Source organism: Erinaceus europaeus, chromosome 1 (assembly GCF_950295315.1).
Source record: "Erinaceus europaeus chromosome 1, mEriEur2.1, whole genome shotgun sequence".
Taxonomy (NCBI): domain Eukaryota; kingdom Metazoa; phylum Chordata; class Mammalia; order Eulipotyphla; family Erinaceidae; genus Erinaceus; species Erinaceus europaeus.
In genome coordinates, this window is record NC_080162.1 from 140,437,497 (window position 1) to 140,459,718 (window position 22,222).

Genomic DNA, 22,222 nt, shown 5'->3' on the forward strand with positions numbered 1-22,222 from the left:
TTTGAGCTGTTGTGATATACATTAGGTTTACTAAGCTGATGATGGGAAAGAAAACCAATCTGTGTGACATAGACCTAGTACTGAATTAGTGAGATGTGGGAAAAATCATTTTGCAGAAGTGGATCAGAGGGAGTTGGGCGGTAGCGCAGCGGGTTAAGCACATATGGCAGTGCAAAGCACAAGGACCGTGGTAAGGATCTCGGTTCGATCTCCTGGCTCCCCACCTGTAGGGGAGTCGCTTCACAAGCAGTGAAGCAGGTCTGCAGGTGTCTGTCTTTTTCTCCTCCTCCTCTCTCCATTTCTCTCTGTCCTATCCAACAACGATGACATCAATAACAACAATAACTACAACAATAAAACAAGGGAACAAAAGGGAATAAATAAAAAAGTGGATCAGAGTTACAACTGTAAGAAAAAGGGTTTATTATCTTGTTTTGACCACAAATAATCAACATTTCTGTCATACAAAATAGCTTGATCACTTTAAAGTCTCAAAGAGTGAAATATAAAGCACAGAAAGTTCAAATGAAAAAAGTTCTGACATAGTAATTCTTCATTATGTGTTACATGGCATTATGACCCACATAGTCAACGACTGCCACCTCACCTCTCCAGATTCAAAGGAGGTCTCGAAACTTTACATCAGGCTCAACCTGACACTGTTGACTGGCTACGGAAGAAGGGCAAACGCTAGAAGAAGAAGAATAGGAAGAATGATTGACACAATTATCCAAAGTAATACTCAAGAAACGAGAAGTGTTTGGTTTTATTTATTTATTTTTTTCCTCCAGGGTTATTGCCTGCACCACGAATCCACTGCTCCTAGAGACCATTTTTTCCCCTTTTGTTGCCCTTCTTGTTTTATTATTGTTGTGATTATTATTGTTGTTGCTGCTGTCATTGGATAGGGCAAAGAGAAATGGAGAGGAGGGGAGACAGAGAAGGGGAGAGAAAGATAGACCCCTGCAGACCTGCTTCAACACCTGTGAATCGACTCCCCTGCAGGTGAGGAGTTGGGGGCTTAAACCAGGATCCCTACGCTGGGAAATGTTTGGTTTTAAATGTGAACTCTAGTGTAGAGTTTCTGCAATAACTAAGCAGAGTGAAAGTATGCCTAAAGTTTCTAACAGCAAATAACAATTTGAAAATGTCATGTTTTTAAAAAAAATTTAACTTTCTAGTTTGACATATGCATATATATATATATATATATATATATATATATATATATATTTTTTTTTTTTTCCCTTCAGGGTTATTGCTGGGCTCAGTGCCTGCAACATGAATCCACCGCTCCTGGAGGCCATTTTGTCCCCCTTTTGTTGCCCTTGTTGTTGTAGTCTTGTTGTTGTTATTACTATTGCCATTGTTGATGTTGTTCGTTGTTGGATAGGACAGAGAGAAATGGAGAGAGGAGGGGAAGACAGAGAGGGGGAGAGAAAGATAGACACCTGAAGACCTGCTTCACCGCCTGTGAAGCGACTCCCCTGCAGGTAGGGAGCTGGGGGCTCGAACCGGGATCCTTACACGGGTCCCTGCACTTTGCGCCACATGCGCTTAACCCATTGCGCCACTGCCTGACCCTGACATATGCATATTTTAAAAAATATTTATTCCCTTTTGTTGCCCTTGTTGTTTTATTGTTGTAGTTATTATTGTTCTCATCACTGTTGGATAGGACAGACAGTAATGGAGAGAGGAGGGGAAGACAGAGAGGGGGAGAGAAAGATAAGACTCCCCTGCAAGTGGAGAGCTGGGGGCTCGAACTGTGATCCTTATGCCAGTCCTTGCGCTTTGCGCCACTGTGCTTAACCTGCTGTGCTACCGCCCGGCACCCTGTCATATTCTTTTTTAGCCACCAGGACGTCACATCTGCAGGACTCCACGGCTCCTACTAAATCCCCTCCTACATTTTTTTTCTAGGTAAAGGGTGAAAGAAGAGAGGTATGGAACCATCTCAGCACTCCCGAACCTTTTCTTATGCAGTGTTTTCATATGGTGTCTGGGGGCTCAAACCCCCACATGTGGTAAAGTGTGTGCTCTATTGGGTGAGCTAGCTCCTGGCCCCCAGTGTATTCTGTAATAAAATAAGAAGATTGAGGACAAAATGTTAGTGAGCCTTATCGATGAAGCAACCCTTAGGCATACTTTTCCATGGTTAAGTAAAATGAGCACCAATCAAGCCTGTACTCATGTAACTGACAGTGCTATTATAGCACAACTTTTATTTGCAGAGTTCATATACCAGATAGTAACAAAATAATTACATATCAGTTTTGTTAGAAATACCAAGTGTTGGGGCCATGCGGTGGCACACCTGGTTGAGTGCACAAGTTACCATGCACAAGGACCCAGGTTCAGACACCTGGGCCCCACCTGTAGGGGGAAATCTTCATCAGCAGTGAAGCAGAAATACCAAGTATTATTTCACAACAGCCACGATGTGTTTTTTCTTCTCTGACACAACTGGCACAGATCCGGGCTTGCTATGTTTGATACGATTCACTTCCCTAGAAATAAAACACACAAAATGTAAGCAAGTTTATGAGAGATCAGACAAACAAACAAAAGCCCTCCCTTTTTTTCTTAGTAAAGAAGGAGGGTGGGCCTCCCTATCCCCCAATAATACTTTATTGCCCACAGAATGCTTTCAAAGACACAAAATAAAATTCAAGAATATCAAAATCATGTCAAATTATCTTTTCAGGTTACAATGAAAGAAATGAAATTAATTGCGAAAGCAAAGATGGGGGAAAAAAACTAGAACATAAAGGAACTAAACATGCTACCAAGTAGTTACTGAGTCAAAGAGGAGACCAAAGGAAAAGCAGTCCTACAAAGCAATCAAACATGTGAGTTATCAGAGCCTATGGGGCCCAGCACATGTAGCACTAAGAGGGAAGTTTTTTTTTTTTTTTTCCCTCCAGGGTTATTGCTGGGCTCGGTGCCTGCACCATGAATCCACCGCTCCTGGAGGCCATTTTTTTTTTCCCCTTTTATTGCCCTTGTTGTAGCTTCGTTGTGGTTATTATTATTGCCCTTGTTGATGCAATTCGTTGTTGGATAGGACAGAGAGAAATAGAGAGAGGAGGGGAAGACAGAGAGGAGGAGAGAAAGATAGACACCTGCAGACCTGCTTCACCGCCTGTGAAGCGACTCCCCTGCAGGTGGGGAGCCGGGGGCTCGAACCGGGATCCTTACGCCGGTCCCTGCGCTTTGCGCCACATGCGCTTAACCCACTGCGCCACCGCCCGACCCCCAAGAGGGAAGTTCTTAACACTGTGGGTTTATATCAGTAAAAAGGGGAAAAACCTCAAATAATCTAACTTCATAACCAAAGGAACTAGGAAAAGAACAAATAAAACCTAATGCCAGAAGGAGGGGAATAATGAAAGATTAAAGTGAAAATGCATGAAACAGAATTTTTTTTAAAAGGCATTATAGCAACCATACTGTTTTAATTACTAAAAGCTTTATAATTTGATATTAGACAAAAAAAAAAAAAAAGGTACTCTTATGTGTTTACTACATTCTTCACTTGGGGAGGCCTTTATTCCACTTGTAAATCATTTAAAAACATTATTTATAATATATATGCATTTCTTAGTGTGAGTAGAGGTACTGTTTTTTATATAATTCATCTTCACTATTTGCTTTTAAAACATTCTCAAAAAAAGTGGTCCAGGAGGTGGCGCAGCGCTAAGGCACTAGACTCTCAAGCATGAGGTCCTGAGTTCAATCCCCAGCAGCACATGTACCAGAGTGATGTCTGGTTCTTTCTCTCCTCCTATCTTTCTCATTAATAAATAAATAAAATCTTAAAAAAAAATTCTTTAAGCAATGAAAATTCTCACAGTCGAATGATCACTGATGTCCCTCCCCCCTTTTTAATCAGGAGAAAGAATAAAACCTAAAGAAGTTTCGAAAAATATCTACAATGTACACCAGCACATGAACTATTCCCTTGACAGGCATGGGTCTTGTTTGTGTGCTTATGCTGAGCTGAGAGGGGATAGTTAGAAAAGAGAACTGAGATGGAGCCAAATACTCCAAAACATACTTCCGCCGCCGAGCTTCTTTCATAACCCGTTGTTCCTGAATCTGACTGTAGATGGATTTGGGCAGATGCCGGTGACGGGCAATTCGCTTTACTTGAGGATAATGTTGAAACTTCTCCTTCAACTTCTGGTTGTAATCTTTGGCTGCTTTCTCTCGAGATGTCAGCTGGAAAAAAAAAAAAAGAATTTTGATTTCTAGGTGGATGTGTGCTGAGTTTTTAACAGGGCCTCAAGTACATGAAGACTGCACTCTACCATTGACTTACACCTGTAGGCAAAGGAAAATGGTCTTATGGAATTATACCTTTGCCATGTTGTTTCTGAGTGACAGTTTCATAACTGAATTAGATTTTGGACAACCAGGTAGTCTCTGAGCAAGGGCTTATTCATGACATAGGTTAATACTCTGAATACTCTTTATGCATTTATTGGAACGGGATCTTAGAATGTTCTACAGACTTCCCGGTTTTGTTTTTGAAGTGTCCCGCCATGTTTTGGAAAATGAAAGACCTCACAGAGACTAGCAGCCTTTGAGCTGCATGATTACTGTTTCTTTAACAGTCTTATCCAATAACAATAGCAATAATAACTACAACAATAATAAAAAACAAAGGCAACAAAAGTGAAAATAAATATTAAAAAATATATACATATATTTTTAAAATTTTAAAACATATTTATTCCTTTTTGTTGTCCTCATTTTTTATTACTGTAGTTATTGTTGTTGTTATTGATGTTGCTGTTGTTGGATAGGACAAAGAGAAATGGAGAGAGAAGGGGAGGACAGAGAGGGAGAGAGGAAGATATATACCTGCAGACCTGCTTCATCACTTGTGAAGCAACTACTCCCCTGCAGGTGGGGAGCCGGGGGCTCGAACTGTGATCCTTACGCCGGTCTTTGCACTTTGTGCCACCTGCGCTTAACCTGTTGCACTACCACCCGACCCCGAAATATATTCTTAACAATATGATGATATCCCAGTAAAACCAGAAATTAGCTATTTAACAACGAAATAGGCTCTCTTACCACTCCCAATTTTTCAGAAGCATTAGCTTTCCACAGGCGGATGTTCATTTCATCTGACCCACACATAATGTACTTGCTATCTGAAGTCCATTTTACACATATAACATGTTGCATTCTCTTTGTGTGGTAGACTTCCCTGTAGGGATAAGAACAAACAACAACAATAAAAAGTCTTTTAAGATCCTGTTTTAAGATAAACATTTTCTTTAACCACTACCTAGCAAGTATCCGTGTGGCATTTTAAAATCTTAAGAGAATATAAAGGGAAACTCAATTCATTTTAATGCATTGTTATTGAACTAGACTAACAAGATTTTATGTTTAATTCTGAGAAATTAAAAAAAAAACCTTTCCTCAGAGAAGTTACAGCCTAATAGGGAAAAAATGTAAGTTAAAATACATTAAGTAAAAACAGGACGCCCAGAAAAATTGCACCATAAATAACCACATACAAGTGATAATAAGACTCCCCCTTCTAAGGCAATGTAGGTCAACAAGCACTTTTTACCCCTTCTACTGGGAGAAAGGCAAGGGTAATGATATTTAAAGAGTACATTTTGATATGCAGAGTCCTATGACTGATTTTTTGTTTGGGTCAAACTGTTTATGAAGCTTAATTAAAGTTAAGAGTTGATGACTTACTTGTGTGAAAAGAAAGGGAGGCTGTAAAAATGATGAGTTGAAGTAAGGCTTATTCAGTAAATGGAAATGTCGAATATCATACCTATTTGGAAAGGCTGTGAAACATGCTAAGTGGATTCACAGAAGATACTATATTTGGAAGTGTTAAGAAGAGCATTAAAAGTAAAAGGGTAAAAAAATTAAAAACATGACTTCTGGAGAAATAAAATTTCTGTATCTGGATCAAGTGAGTCACAATGGAAACTATTTTAGAGACAGAATATAAGCTCAGTGTCAAAGAAAACCCACAGATCATAAGCAAATCAAACATAACCTATAACTATAAGAATACTCTGAAATAAACTCACAAAACAAGTCTCCATCATTGTTTCTAATTTAACGTTTGAGCTCTTGAATGAACTATGGTAACAAACCACAGGACATTTATTTCTAAAAAAGGAAGGATAAGCCAAAACATCCTATTAAAATGAGAAAGTTGACAATGGAGCCCTCCTGCACTGCTGGTGGGAATGTAAATTGGTCCAACCTCTGTGGAGAGCAGGTCTCAGAAGGAAGTGTACCTTCCCTATGACCCAGGAATTCCTCTTCTAAGGATATATCCTAAGAAAACAAACATGTCCATCCAAAAAGATTTGTGTATACCTATGTTCATAGTAGCACAATTTGTAATAGCCAAAACCTGAAAGCAACCCAGATGTTCAACAACAGATGTGTAGCTGAGCAAGTTGTGGTCTATATACACAATGGAATACTACTCAGCTATCGAAAATGGTGAATTCACCTTCTTCACCCCCATCTTGGATGGAGCTTGAAGAAATCATGTTAAGTGAAGTAAGTCAGAAACAGAAGGATGAATATGGGATGATCTCACTCATAGGCAAAAGTTGAAAAACAAGATTAGAAGGGAAAACACTAAGCAGAACTTGGACTGGAGTTGGTGTATTGCACCAAAGTAAAAGACTTGGGGGTGGGGGTGGAGTATCCAGATCCTGGAACATGATGGCAGAGGAGGACCTAGTGGGGGTTATATTGTTATGTGGAAAACAAGGAAATGTTATGTATGTACAAGCTATTAAACTTTACTGTCGACTATAAACTACTAATCCCCCAATAAAGAAATTTAAATAAAAATAAGAAAATTGAGACAAATTGCTTTTTCTTCTTTCTACTTTTACAAAATTCATTTCTTATAACCTCTACATAATTAGAGGTCCCTTTACCCTACAACAATACAGTATATTTAGTTGACAGGAAGTTCAATCATGCTTTGGTGACCATTAAGGATAATCTATTCATGTCTTAAGACTTAGATGGTCAGTGATTAGTCACTTAAATGAACTTCAAATAATCTTCAGTAGTAAAATATAGGGTCTAAATTTCTACATGTTTATGCCTAAATATGTGAAAGACTTATAAATACCGCTAAAAGCTAAATACATTAAAACAAACCTCTTGGTCTTTATATAGACTCCAATTTGCTTGTTTGCTTAGTAAAAAATAAATGAAATTGCTTGTTTGCTTAGTAAAAAATAAATGAAATCCCAATAGAAGTCTACTTTAGGCATAAAGGCCTAAAGAGGTAAAGGGGCCTAATGAGGTCATCATCACTATAATATATAACATAAAAATAAAAGAGTAACTAATACCTTTACACAATAAACTACTGGAAATGACAAACATTAAGTAAGGTTGTAGACTCTTATATTCCTCTATTTTTATTTTAGTGTAAGAGCTGAATTTGAATAAGGACTATGTATGGTTTGTTATTAATTGCTCTTTTTATTTGGTTTATTATTACAATTAATTGCTCTTAAACTGTGTAAGGCAAGACTTATTTATTTTTTTCTTTTAAATAAGAGAGACCAAACCATTGTTCCACCACCCATTAAGTTCCTCTTGTTCTGCTTCTACTGCTCTTTTATGTGGTGACAGTGATAGCATCTCTGGGTTTCACACATTCAAGGCACGCACTCTGTCCCTGAGTCAGCAGTCTAAGTACTCCAGTGTCAAATTAAAAAGAATGTTTTCAAGTTTACTGTAATTCGGGGCAATGAAAATACTCTTTATATTATCATGTGCCATAATTTATTCAAATCCTCAGAATGTAGAAACTATAAAAACAAGAGTGAATATTAAAAAAAAAAAAAGGTTTACTTTGATAGGATAGAGAGAAATTGAGAGGGGAAGGGAAGATGGGGGAGGGATGGAAAGAGGGGAAAAGATAGAAAGACAGCGAGAGACCTGCAGTATTGCTGTACCACTCATGAAGCCTCCCCCCTATAGGTGAGAGGCTAGGAATTTGAACCCAGGCCCTTACGCATGGCAACATGTGTGCACAACTGGGTGGCACAAAAGTGAATCTTAAAGGTAAACTATGGGGAGTCAGGCAGTAGTGCAGCGGGTTAAGCGCAGGTGGCACAAAGGGCAAGGACTGGCGTGAGGATCCAGGTTGGAGCCCCCAGTTCCCCACTTGTAGGGGAATTGCTTCATAGGCGGTGAAGCAGGTCTCCAGGTGTCTATCTTCCTCTCCCCCATCACTGTCCTCCCCATCTCTCTCCATTTCTCTCTGTCCTATCCAACAACATCAACAACAAGAGGAGGGGGGGGGCATGGAGCCAAGATGGCGACTTACAAGAAGCAGCTGGTGTGAGCTCCAACAAGCAGAAGCTTGTGACGGGGGATTCTCTGGATAGGGTTCCAGATGCTAGCATGATGCCTACCAGACTTCCCTGGACAGAGAACCCCACCAATGTGTCCTGGAGCTCTGCTTCCCCATAGTCACTAGGGCAAGAGAGACAGGCTGGGAGTAGGGATCGACCTGTCAATGCCCATGTTCAGCAGGGAAGCAATTTCAGAAGCCAGACCTTCAACCTTCTGCATCCCACAATGACCTTGTGTCCATACTCCCAAAGGGTTAAAGAATAGGAAAGCTATCAGGGGAGAGGATGTAGTTCTGGTGGTGGGAATTATGTGAAGTTGTACCCCTCTTATCCTATGGTTTACTCAATGTTTCCTTTTTATAAATAAAAAAAACAAGGGTAACAAAAAGGAAATAAATATTTTAAAAACAGGAAAGGAATTTAAAAAAAAGGTAATCTATGGATATAAGATAATATGAATGTAGGTTGTACTTGGCAACAAATATACCATTCTAGTGAGTGATAATCACAGTGAGGGGTGACCTACATATGGAACACACTCCAGTTTTCACAAAATCAACAGAATATGTCTGTGTTCTTCTGTTCAAAGAAAGAAAATGTTGAGGGAGGTTGATGTTCGGCCAATAAATGACACATAGTTGAAGTTAAAATACTTGGGTATGAGCCTTATCCTGAACATGTAATTCAAACCATCTTTCTGAAAAGGCCTAGAGATCAACACAAAGAAACAGCGAACCAAAGGTTTGCTGGTAGGTACCTGCTTCGACTTTTCTCCACAGGAAAGATCCGAATAGACTTGTCAAAGCTAGCAGACACAAATTCCTTCCCAGTGGGGGAGTAATCCACATCCAGCACGGCAGATACGTGATCCATGTGAACCATCACAGGAGTGTCCAGTGCACGCATATCAAACGTGTATAAGCTACAAAGGATTTTTTTTATCATTTGGCATAAATTTTGGGACGAAAACATTTTAAACCAAAAGACTCTCCTAAAGTTAGCTTGGCAGCTAAATAATCACAACTAAATAAATAATTCTTTACCTAGTAGGTAAGAGTACAAAGGTCAACAGGTTATCTATCATTCCTCTAGACTACACTTTCACAATCATAAACATAAATCTCTTTGTAGAAAATGTGAAAATTAAAAAAAACTACAGAATATAAGTGACCTTTAATTCACCAGTCAAGGTAAAGGTACCTGTGAGCAGTTGTCCCTAAACTTTCACAATATGAAATTTACTTTGGATAATTGAGATAATAAAGCTCTGTACTGACAGTTCATGTAGTCTAATATATACATTTATCAATTAAAGTATTTTTTCAGTGTTTAAGTGACTGAAAATTTAAATGAGTTAAAACAAATCTCCCCTGTTTTGATGAACAGTTCCCATATTTTTGTTATTCTAATTAAAAATGTTGAGATGTGGACATTCACTCTTTAATGGAATGGGACAGATTTCATTCAATCTGAGCTGACTTCTAGAAGTAGAATTTATTAGAGCCAAAGGCATGAGCAGGCATTTGAGCTGACAAGTTATGTTTAAAATTAGCATCAACTTTTTATAGGATAGTATAAAAGTAATCCTTTGGAAACTTTAGGTCTTTAAATTTTTTATTTTGAAAGTCTACGTCTTTCTGACAAGTTATGAATAGAGCCTATCACCAAACTTCCCCTAACATTAAAGTCTTACTTAAGAAACGACCAAAAATAACACTGGTCCAAAACTGTTGATTAAACTACAGACTTTGGGCAGGGAAAACAACTCAGCCTGAGGTCTCAGAAACGTGTATGCTCTACTGAGAGACACATATCCCTGCCCATATTCAGCCAGCACTGTAAGTCAGAGATAACAATGGCTTTATTTATTTACCAGAGCACTGATTAGCTCTGGCTTATTATGGTGGTATGGGTGACTGAACCTGGGATCTCAAAGCTTCAGGCAGGAGAGTCTCTACATAACCATTATGCTATCTACCCCCACCCTAACAACCATTTTATATTCACTGTCTTAAGTCATGCTTCTTCATCATGTTTTTTCAGTCTCATTACCACATGTGATAAAGGTTAAGAATTCAAGTTCTGTAGATAGCTAGTAGGCATATTTTAGTTATCTTCCAAAGTGCCTGTGGCTATACTAGTTTTTTCTTTCCCTGGAGCCTAAAATCTGATATGCAGGTGGATCCAAGTTATTGTCTGGGGAGATGATGTCATGGCTGCATAAAAGACCAGAAAGATGGATTAGGGAAGAGAACAGGTCCCAAATATGGGAAAGGTGTATAAATACAGTTGACTATAAACCTCATCAATCTGATGTGATCTGGGGCCCATATTCAGCTTAGGAGCCTATGTGACCTCTGCATCCCTGTAGATTTGAGCTCACATTCTGCGGTCATGAGTAGAACATTCCAAGCTGCCCCTATATCAGGACCCATGTTCCTCAGGTATAGCATAGAGTATGTTGTCCAGCCTCCCTTCGGAGGATGGAACATTCTCTACCACTGTTGATCCAAGTTGAGGGCAAGGTCCTATGGGGGCCCATAAAGGGGTCTATTGTGTTGTTCCTGATAGAGATGACCAGTAACAATGGAGAGGATTTATTCGAGGTCTAGGCCCATCATGTTTGTTTGGGAATCTAAGGACTCCCCAACTAGGGCCCCAGCTGATGGGGTGGCCTGATAGTGACTAAAGAATCATCATTAAAGTAAGCCAGTCTCTTGCCCTTATTCAGCTTTTGCAGTCCTTGCTTTGATAAGGTTAGCTTTGGAGTGAGTGAGGGAAGTGTAATAGGAAGTAGGTGAGGAGGGTGTCTAAGTCTAAGCAGACACTATTTCATTATGAACTTTATACTGACTCACTGCAGACTACTGTGTACTTTTGCTTTCAGGTATATATTTTGCCTTAATTTATGGATACATGTGAACAAATGCTCTATCTCATGGGACCTGTTCTATATCTAGGTTTTGGGAACCCCCCCAACTCTTCATCTGTACTATTCCAGCATTTAGGTTCATGATTAGTCAACAATTTGTTTGGCTTTATATGTTAACTCTCTTTTCAGACACCAGGTTCCAGATACTAGCATGACAGCAACCAGACTTCCTTGGATCACCAATGTGTCTGGAGCTCCGATTCCTCAGTACCCCGCCCCACTAGGGAAAGAGAGAGATAGGCTGGTAGTATGGATCAAGCTGTCAACGCCCATGTTCAGCAGGGAAGCAATTACAAAAGCCAGACATTCCACCTTCTGCATCCCACAATGACCTTGGGTCCATACTCCCAGAGGGTTAAATAGGAAAGCTATCAAGGGATGGGATGGAATATGGAGGAGTTCTGGTTGTGGGAACTGTGTGGAGTTGTACTCCTCTTATCCTATGGTTTTGTCAGTGTTTCCTTTTTATAAATAAAATAAAATGATATACAGATATATGGCTTAAGTAACTGTGTGCTGGGGCTTGCTGCATATGCCACACCACTGCTAAGTGACCACCTCAGGTAATAGTTTTCATTTTTGTATCTTTAGAAAGGTAAAGTGCCGAGGAGGTAAAGGATGCTGTCTGTGGAGCTCTCATTTGATGCCAAGGCTTGAAGCCAAGGTTTCTTGGCCCCAAGGTGATAATCAAATAAGAAGAATGGTACTCCAATGGTCACTTTTTATAAGGGATGCTCCCCCTCCCTCATCCACTGGTACCATATATGATTCTTCTGAGGGTATTTCAGGGATATGCTACCTCACCAAAAATAGTGAATTAGAACAGATTTTAGAAACCTTAATAAGGGTCATCAGCAGAACATTAAACTCTATTACTCCCTTACACTACAAGATGGCTGTTCAATTCTAAAATATCAATAAAGGTTAAAAGGGATTAAATTAATTTGACTTCAACTGCTTCCTAATAAGAGCTTAACTGGGCTTCTTTGTAGTACAAACTGTCAATTGATGCTTTTATTTGGCACTACTGAACTATGTACTAGTATTGTTCATGGGCTTTGATGAAAACCTTTCTGTTAAAAGGGCAAAGGATTCAAATACAAAAGAGCCAGAGTTTTACCAATTATCAACTTCTAACTTCTGGAAAAAAAAAAGTATAGCAAGAGCATACCAGCTGCCTAGTTCAACAATAAATGTTTAGGTAAAAAAGATAAATAAGACACTCTTCCCTCACTAGGATATTAAACTCAGTATGTCAACATCTTCATCTCTAAAAGAGGGGTAACATATATATATATATCCTATCTACTTTTAGGGATATTTTGAAAAAACATAATGAGTCAATCTTAAACTATCCCTGCTAGTATATAAGAAATCATAAAATTCCATCCTAGTATTTTACTAGTGAAACTTATATAATTGAACTGTTTGTTAAAAGTAAAAATTTTAAAAAAGAAAAACTTACTTGAAATCTTCATTTGCTGCAGTAAAAATGAAAGCTTCCATAGGGTTCCAACAGATTGTATTTGTCCTCATATCTAAGATAACCTGAGAGAAGTTTCTATTAAACCATTATCATAAAATTCTACTAAACCACATAAATTTCCCACTTCATTTTTCATTGACTTAAGCAAATATTTGGTAAACACAGTGTGTACAGAACACTAGTTCAGTGCAACAGGAAAATAAAGCAATAAGGGGTTAGGCGGTGGCACACCCATTTGAGAGCACATGCTACATACAAGTGTGCCAAGGGCCCAGATTTAAGCTTCAGGCTGCCACCTGTAGGGGAAAGCTTTGAAAGCTTTGTGAAACAGTACTGCAGGTCTCTATCAAATAAATACAATTAAAAAAAAAATAAGAAAAAAAGGGGAGTTGGGCAGTAAGCGCAGCGGGCTAAGCGCATGTGGCATGAAGCTTAAGGACTGGAGTTAGGATCCCTGTTTGAGCCCCCAGCTCCCCACCTGCAGGGGAGTCCCATCACAAGCGGTGAAGCAGGTCTGCAGGTATCTATCTTTCTCTCCCCGTCTCTCTTCCCCTCCTCTCTCCCATTTCTCTCTGTCCTAACAATGATGATGTCAATAACAACAACAACAACAATAAAAAAAACAAGGCCAACAAAAAGGGAAAAATAAACAAACAATAAGGGAAAAAAAAGAAAGAAAATAGCATTTCTGCATCTTTTAAGGTGACCTGAAATTGACAAAGCTTCAGGAGTGCTGGAGCAGTGCTGTAGGATTAAACTGAAGACTTTTGGCGCTTCAGGCATGAAAGTCTTTTACATAACAACCATGCTATCTCACAGCCTGAAAGCAACACATAAGTAATTTCAATTCAGTAAGAACCAACAGATGGCTGAAACTTATTGGCACAGAGACTGTGATACTATACCTAAAACAAACTTAAGGGTTTCTATAAAGGAATAGTAAGATAAGAAAATGCCACAAAATTCATTGTTTGGGTTTCAGTATCTATGGAAAAAAAAAACTTACTTTTTAAAAAAGCACTTGTCCTGTATTTTCAGCCACTCAAAATGTTCAGATTTACATTAAAATTAAATGAAGTAGGAAACAAAATAAAACTCACTTTTTTTAAAGGAGTAGCTTGCCTCATGTCATAGAGTACAATGTTCCTGTCAGAAGCACAACTTCCCAAGAGAAATGTCTAAAACAAGTACAACAATCACCAGTTAAAAGGCAGTGAAGTTAAAAGGCAGTAGTATACTCTGTCCATGCAGTGAACAAATGATTTAATTACCCTTCGTGTTTACCCTATCACTCATAATGTTTAACAGTAAAGAACATCTTAACTGGGTACAATGAATCATTTCATCTCAGCCATCTGTCAAGTCTTGTCACTGTTATACATGCATGTGTTTCAGATCCTGACAGAGTACAGATAATCTGGAATTCAACTTTACAAAAGGACATCTTATTAGTTCTTTTTTTTTTTTTACCTAAGACTTGTTTCTAGATGTTCAGAACTGATAGCTTTTTAGTACTGTAAATATTTCAATAATCATTTCCATACATGTAGCTCTTTTTGGTAGTGGTAATATTCAAGTAAGAAAGTATTTACAATTTTATGATTTTTGGTATTAAAACAAATGAACAAAACCCTTTCAAAGCTGTGCTGATAAGTGGCCTTGTGCATGTGAGGCAGGGCTCAGCCATCTCCCAGAGTCAATGTCTTCCTGACAGATGTGTTAGATAAAGACACCAAGGCACTGTGTTCCACTGCTCACACCTGGTGCTCCCAGGGCCTGTCCCAGGTGGTGCCAGAGATCAAACCCAGGGCTTTATGCATAGTCAGGCAGGTGCTCTGCCTACTGAGTCATAGTGTGGCCCCCTGACTTTGCATATTTAGGATTGCTATCCAGAGCTTTACCGATATACAAAACTATATGGGAAAACACTAGTTTTACTGCAACCAAGCAGTGTTAGGTAATGTTCAAAAACTAAAATCTTTTAAGACATTACTTTCTAATTAGATACATTACTGCTTTTTGGTAGCTACTTAACCATTTTCTCAGGTTAGTAAACTGCATATAAATTAGGTCTACCGTGTTCAACAGTGTCCAGGTGTTTCATATATTTATTTGTAGGTCAACTAGAAACTTACGTTAACCTTGATATTTAGTGCAAACAAACTTACAAGTTGAGCCCTAAATTCCACCCATTTATGGTTCCTAACACTCAAAAAAAAAAAAATTGCTTCTACCTACTTTCATTTCCTATTGTGAGTGCAAGAGAAGCAATAGTTGTTTACTCAATAACTCTATTCCCACTATGTAAAGCTGAAATAAACATCTTAAAGTTCATGCTGCAGTTGTACTCTCTTCCCAGTCCATAAGAAACCCTCCTTTTTCATGACCTAGGGTGTGGTGGAGTGGCTAGCAGAGTACTAACAAGCATGAGTTCAATCTTCTCTATCACATGTGCCCAAGGGACGCTCTGGTTTTGTCTGCTCTGCCCCACCCCACTAGTAAATAATAATAATAATAATAAATCCTTTTCAATCACTTCCTTTTGAGAATTTTCAGAAGCTAGAGACAACACTCAACTTTTCATTATGTCACTTTAAAGTGTGGAAATAAAGGTTTTCATCTGAACAAAGCAGAAAAAAAAAATCACCTACACTGCAGGCTGGTTTTCATATACTTGGGATAATTTTTGTTTTTAACAGAATTCTAGGCTTCAATATGTTCAAGGAAAATGAAACTTAATATAATATAAAAGGTATGCATACAATTAGCTAGTTCATAAAGTTAGAGGAAAAACAAATAAAACCACTGAGCAAATACTGTTTCAGAGGCAATTAAAAAAAAATATATATGGCCACTAGGTAATCAGTAGTAAGTATGATTTTAGAACTGGACATCAGGTTTTCTGACACAGGTATTTACCAATATAGAGAAGCAAAAGACCTCATATAGCTCCTTAGAGAAACAGAAATCAGCAACTGTTTCATTATTTTCTTTAATAAGAATACCATCAGCAGTTTTAATTTGATAGCACCTTTTAAAAATACTCACATATATTATCACATTTGACACTCACAACACACCTATGAATTACACTTAAAGATATACTTAACCTCTCTTCAAGATTAAGAAAACAAATATAGAAAAAGTGTGACTTGTATAAGGTTAATGCAAAGGTACATTGGCAAGAAATCCAATTCCAGCTCAGGGACACATCAATTATGTTTCCACAAACTGTTCATAAGCTGCTTTTGCCCAGTGTCACTGTGGCCTTGCTCTACAGAGCTGGCTTGCCCCCTTCATGCTATATTCCACTTTTAGAGGCAAGGGGAGGATGATATGAGAAAACTATAGTAGAGACAAATACAGTCGTTCCCTCACCACTTTGTAATTCAATCTTCACAGCTTCTCTATTACTTTTTTTTTTTCTTCTTCAAATATATTCATTAAGTAGTTGATAGAGACAGTGAAAATGATACAGCATGTGCTCGGTTGTCTGAATCAATTATTCACCCCTATATTGCAATTAAAATTGCTATACGTATGGACTATAGGCCTACGTATTCGAGCACCCTAGCAAATCCTTCTATGCCAGGTGCAGCCAGTCGACCACTCCTTGTGTATGTTTGAAACTAGGCATGGGAGAACCAAGCCAATCAGAGGATGTTTATCTCATATATGTGCTTCTATATCACTATGCATCACTATGCATCAGAAGCATCTTTGCTCTTGTGTTTGCAATTTCTGAGATTTAAACCCCACAATGGTTCCTAAACATGCTGCTGCTTCTAAGCCATTTGACAATGAAACTAAGCACCAGAGAAGATGCTAGTCATTCAAAAGGTGAAACTCGGACTTCCAGAGGCAGAGCTACGAGCGGCAGATCACTTTCTCTCCTCTCCTCTCCTCGATCAACTAGGAATACCAAAGGAGACCACCCGGGAGCAAAACAAGACAGGACTAGAATGACCACAGGAACCCAGTAAATCACCGGTGAGTACAAACACCTGTGGCTGGTGACAGAGAGGAGAGAGGGGCCTAAGGAGAGATTAAGTGACTGCTAACAGTTCAGCAGTTTATCAGTTGAGACACCACCTCCAGTCTGCTCCACCAACAAGGGGACAGCTTAAGGGAGGAGAGGACTCCCCAGAGACTCACCAAATGCAACTCTGAGTCTCCATTGCTACTACCCTCAGAATCTAGAGCAGCGACAGGAAGGGACACCAGGGGACAGAGATCTAACCAGGAAACTCAGAAGACCTATACCTCAGTGGGTGGCATAGCTGAGGGGCTGTGAAAGTCTCTTTGCATAACCACTGGATTATCTCTGCCAGGCCCTGCTTTATCTCTTGGTCAGGAGTCAGTGATTAAGCTAAGAAGCCTATTGATAGTTTAAAAGCCCTCAGCCTCCCATAGCCTACAGGGAAGGAAAAAAAAAGAGGCTTTTAAACCACTAAGCTCCAACTCAGGGATTGAAATAACTTTTAACTTCTACCACTGTGAACCCTTGAGTTAACTTACTTAGACACAAGTCAATCTAGGCAATAGTGATCAATAATTTGAAAAGTACTGATAAAGGAAACTCATAACATAATATATAAAATGGTTACAACAACAAGAAAAAATATTGGAGAATCGAACCAGGACAAGAGTCCAGATAAAAGTCCTCCAGAGGGTGAAGGACAAAATAACGAGTTCAACATCCAAACATTAGCTAAGGAAATAGTAACAGGAGTGACTAAAGAATTTGAAAAAATTGTAATCAGAAATGCAGGAACAACAAATGAGAATATGGAAGAAAATACTAATTATCTCATGGTTATTAGAGAGCTGAAAACTGAAATCACTGAGCTAAGAATGCAACTAGCTGAACAGGCTAAAACAGTATCAGAGCAGGGCAACAAAATAGATGAACTCCAGAAAACAGTAGAGAGCAAAGAGAATAGAATCTATGAGGCTGAAGACAGAATTAGCAAGATTGAGGATGAATTAGAGACAACTAAAAAAGAAGTAAGAGATCTCAAAAAGAGATTAAGAGATGATGAAAACAACAACAGAGTCATATGGGATGACTTCAAACGAAACAATATATACATTATTGGCATACCAGAGGAAGAAAGAGAAGGAGAGGAAGAAAGCATTTTCCAGGCCATAGTAGCTGAAAACTTCTCTAGACAACATCAAAGACATAAAAATTCAAGAAGCCCAGAGGGTCCCAAACAGAATTAACCCAGACCTAAAGACACCAAGACATATCATACTTAGAATGGAAAAGAATAAGGATAAAGAAAGGATCCTGAAGGCTGCAAGAGAAAAACAAAGAGTCACCTACAAAGGAAAACCCATAAGATTAGCAGCAGACTTCTCCATACAAACACTACAGGCCAGAAGAGAATGGCAAGATATCTATCGAGTGCTCAATGAGAAAGGCTTTCAGCCAAGAATACTATATCCTGCTAGACTGTCATTCAGACTAGAGGGAGGCATCAAAACCTTCTCAGACAAGCAACAGTTGAAGGAAGCAACCATCATCAAGCCTGCCCTGAAAGAAGTTCTGAAAGGTCTCGTATAAACAACCAGACCACCACAAATAGGACATATATCAAAACACTCTAAAACTCTACAAGAATGGCGTTAAAATATCAATCTTTGATATCAATAAATGTCAATGGCCTTAATTCACCTATTAAAAGACACAAGAGTAGGAAGATGGATCAGAAAACACAACCCAACAATATGCTGTCTACAGGAAACCCACCTAACTCAACAAGACAAACACAGACTGTTGGTATGCTTCTAAAAACCCCTTCTGTTTCATTAGTTTAATCCCGCCTGCTTAACACTATTCTATTTACATAACCACTTCATTCTATTTACATAACCTCTGTTAACAAGCACCACCCTCCCTCCAGGGCATTGGTGGTTCAGTGGTAGAATTCTTGCCTGCTCCGCCCCCTCTCCTTGTCACACCCTGATTTTCACCAGTCACTTTTCTCTCCACCCTCTCTGCATCGCATCCTGTTCCCACCCTACTGGGCTAGTATAATTATAAGGACAAGATTGTTTGTAGTTTTCAGTTTAGCTTAGCTTGGTATAGATTGCACTGCGTCCTGCATGAATAAAGAGATACTGCGTACAACCCAGCCATGAGTCCCGGGTCATCTGTTACCTGCCCGGGGAAACAACATATGGCGCTTACAACGTGGGACCGGACCTGCGCAACTCCCAGATAAGTGAAGACTTTGCCTACCTATGCACTATGGTCTTCTCTTCTACTTATGAAGAGGTTTGCCAAAGCCTCTACTGTTTCATCATGAGACAGTTACTCTGTCTCTGGAACATTTTGCTCTGGGCTACACTTTGTTTCCCTGACCGGGAACTTTGGTTTCTTGTGACCCTAATCATAGAGCTTGGGAGATGCACTGAGATTTCTCCTTGGACTTTCTGGATTCCCTCACACGTTTCCCGAGGAGAAGGACTGCATTTTGCTCTGGGCTACAATTTGGTTCTTTATGACCATGATAGTAGACCTAGGGATATGTACGGAGATTTCCCCTGGGACTTTCTGGACTTCTTCTCGCATGTTTCCCATGGAGAAGGTCTACTCTAATTTGAGGAGCATTCTCCAGTACCCTGGCAGTCCCCAAGAATGGAGACACGTGGTTAGTTCTACTCTCCTGATTGGATTCTTTCTTCGAAGGGAAGACGCTTTTAAAAGTAGATGCCTGAAGCCATCTAGCAGGAACAGTCTGAAGCACCCTAAATGGAATTTTGAAGAGCTTTTTGGACTAGGACACCCTCCAGGGACTCTTGATGCTACATGGTGAGATATGTTTGATAAGAGAGTGATTTGAATGACTGAATTTTTGTTTGACATTGACGTAAAAAAAAAAAAAAAGCTGGACACAGCCATGATTTCTAGAGACATCCAGAAACAATCCAAAAAATTGTTTTTTCCTCCTTTGATTTATTTATTTATTTATTTTAAATATTTTAATTTATTTATTTATTCCCTTTTGTTTCCCTTGTTGTTTTATTGTTGTAGTTATTATTGTTGTTGTCATCGTTGTTGGATAGGACAGAGAGAAATGGAGAGAGGAGGGGAAGACAGAGAGGAGGAGAGAAAGATAGACACCTGCAGACCTGCTTCACTGCCTGTGAAGCGACTCCCCTGCAGGTGGGGAGCCGGGGTTTGAACCGGGATCCTTATGCCGGTACTTGTGCTTTGCGCCACCTGCGCTAAACCCGCTGCGCTACAGCCCGAATCCCTGATTTATTTTTTTTTATGTCTTGGCATAAATCTGAAATGTTTAATCCTGAAACTGTATGAGTTATGGGTGGGGCAGATAGTGGAATGATTATGTTAATTATTTTCAAGCCTTAGGCTTTTAACCGTTATTCTTCTGTTTACCTTTCCACATTTTATTGAGTTTAAACTGTTTAAACAAACCTTAAAATCATACTAGAAAGGACTTCCAATTATAATGGAGTTATCAATTATAGTAAACTTCTAATCTGCTATAAGTTTTGTTTGACAAGTAAGTGAATTTCAGCTGTAGTCTTCACATGAAAAAGCATCTACTCAAATGGAATTCCTGGAAATCCATTTGGACCTCTGTTCTCTGAAATCGCCTACAAGACGGAATGACTACAACACACCCCCAGAAACCAATGATGTGACCTGGCACGACCTGAAGAAACAGATTCACAGACTCCAAAGCTCACTCTCTACAAAAAAGCAGACACTTCCATCGGACTTACTGGTATCCGCTGCTGTGTTTCTCAAAGACTAACTTCAGCCAGTTGCCTTGGGACTTTATAGACCACGTCCCCTCACCTGCAGGCTCTGTCCCCAGAGACAGAAAACTCTACCTCCTTATTAGGTTATGCCCACAGAGGCAGGAAACGCCCTTTGAGGCAAGAGATACCCCCAGAGGCATGAAGTGCTCCCAGAGGCAAGAAATGCCCTTTCGCCTGCTAGGCCTTGCCCTTTTGATGCAAGAAACGTTCTCCTTGGCATCACACTGGTTATTGCTGGTCACCTATTTTGTTTTCCATGTCTTATGCCAGTTCTTTTGAAAACGCCTGTACGATATAGGTTTCTGTTCACCCCACAATCCTGATACTATGGCCATTAGTTAAAAAGGAAGGGGGAATTGTTGGTATGCTTCTAAGAACTCCTGTTTCATTAGTTTAATCCCCCCTGGTTAACACTATTCTATTTACATAATCACTTCATTCTATTTACATAACCTCTGTTAACAAGCACCACCCTCCCTCCAGGGCATTGGTGGTTCAGTGGTAGAATTCTTGCCTGCTCCACCCCTTTCCTTGTCATACCCTGATTTTCACCAGTCACTTTTCTCTCCACCCTCTCTACGTCACATCCTGTTTACACCCAACTTGGGAAGTATATTATTTTAGTTTTTAGTTTTAGTTTAGCTTAGCTCGGCTGAGATTGTGCTGTGTCCTGCATGAATAAAGGGATACTGCCTACAGCTCAACCATGAGTCCCGGGTCGTCTGTTATCCGCCCAGGAAGCCAGCCCGGCGAAAACAAAAACAGACATAAAGTGAAAGGATGGAAAACTATCATATAAGCCAATGGCCCACAAAAAAGGGCAGGAGCAGCTATTCTCATATCTGACATGATAGACTTTAAAATAGATAAGATTAAAAAAGATAGGAATGGACACTACTTAATTCTGAGAGGATCAGTCAATCAAGAGGACTTAATAATTATTAACATCTATGCACCCAATGAGAAGCCATCTAAATAAATCAAACTTGTACTGAAATAGCTACATACAGAAATATATTAACAGTAACACAATCATAGTAGGGGACTTCAACACCCCACTCTCTCAACTGGACAGATCATCCAGGCAGAAAATCAATAAAGACATAAGGGATCTAAATGAAGAGATAGATAAACTAGAACTATTGGACATTTTCAGAGTCATTCATCCCAAGAAACTGGAATACACATTTTACTCAAATCCACATGGGTCATTATCAAGGATAGACCATATGTTAGGCCACAAAGACAGCATCAGCCAATTCAAGAGCATTGAAATCATCCCAAGCATCTTCTCAGACCACAGTGGAATTAAACTAACACTTAACAATCAACAAAAGATTAGTAACAGTGCTAAAATGTGGAAGCTCAACAGTACACTTCTTAACAACTTCGGTCAAAGAGGAAATCAAGGAAGAAATCAAAATGTTTCGAGAGTTCAATGAAAACGAAGACACAAGCTATCAAAATATTTGGGACACAGCTAAAACAGTCCTAAGAGGGAAGTTCATAGCTATACAAGCACACATTAGGAAACAAGAAGAAGCACAAATAAACAGCCTGATTGCACATCTTAAAGACCTAGAAGAAGAACAACAAAGGAACCCTAAAGCAACCAGAAGA

General features: G+C 39.2%; 1 protein-coding gene across 1 annotated transcript in view; it reads right to left on the minus strand.

Annotated features, from left to right (window-relative positions):
* Positions 1 to 2,190: 2,190 nt before the first annotated feature.
* Positions 2,191 to 22,222, minus strand: part of DCAF13 (DDB1 and CUL4 associated factor 13) — a 34,200-nt gene continuing 14,168 nt past the window's right edge. Inside the window, exons 6-11 of the mRNA XM_007518868.3 lie at positions 13,906 to 13,983; positions 12,785 to 12,867; positions 9,145 to 9,309; positions 5,086 to 5,221; positions 4,061 to 4,224; positions 2,191 to 2,510 (exon numbers count right to left, since the gene is read on the minus strand). Coding sequence (XP_007518930.1) covers positions 2,423 to 2,510; positions 4,061 to 4,224; positions 5,086 to 5,221; positions 9,145 to 9,309; positions 12,785 to 12,867; positions 13,906 to 13,983 — 714 coding nt within the window. The 3' untranslated portion in view covers positions 2,191 to 2,422. The remainder of the gene's footprint in view (positions 2,511 to 4,060; positions 4,225 to 5,085; positions 5,222 to 9,144; positions 9,310 to 12,784; positions 12,868 to 13,905; positions 13,984 to 22,222) is intronic.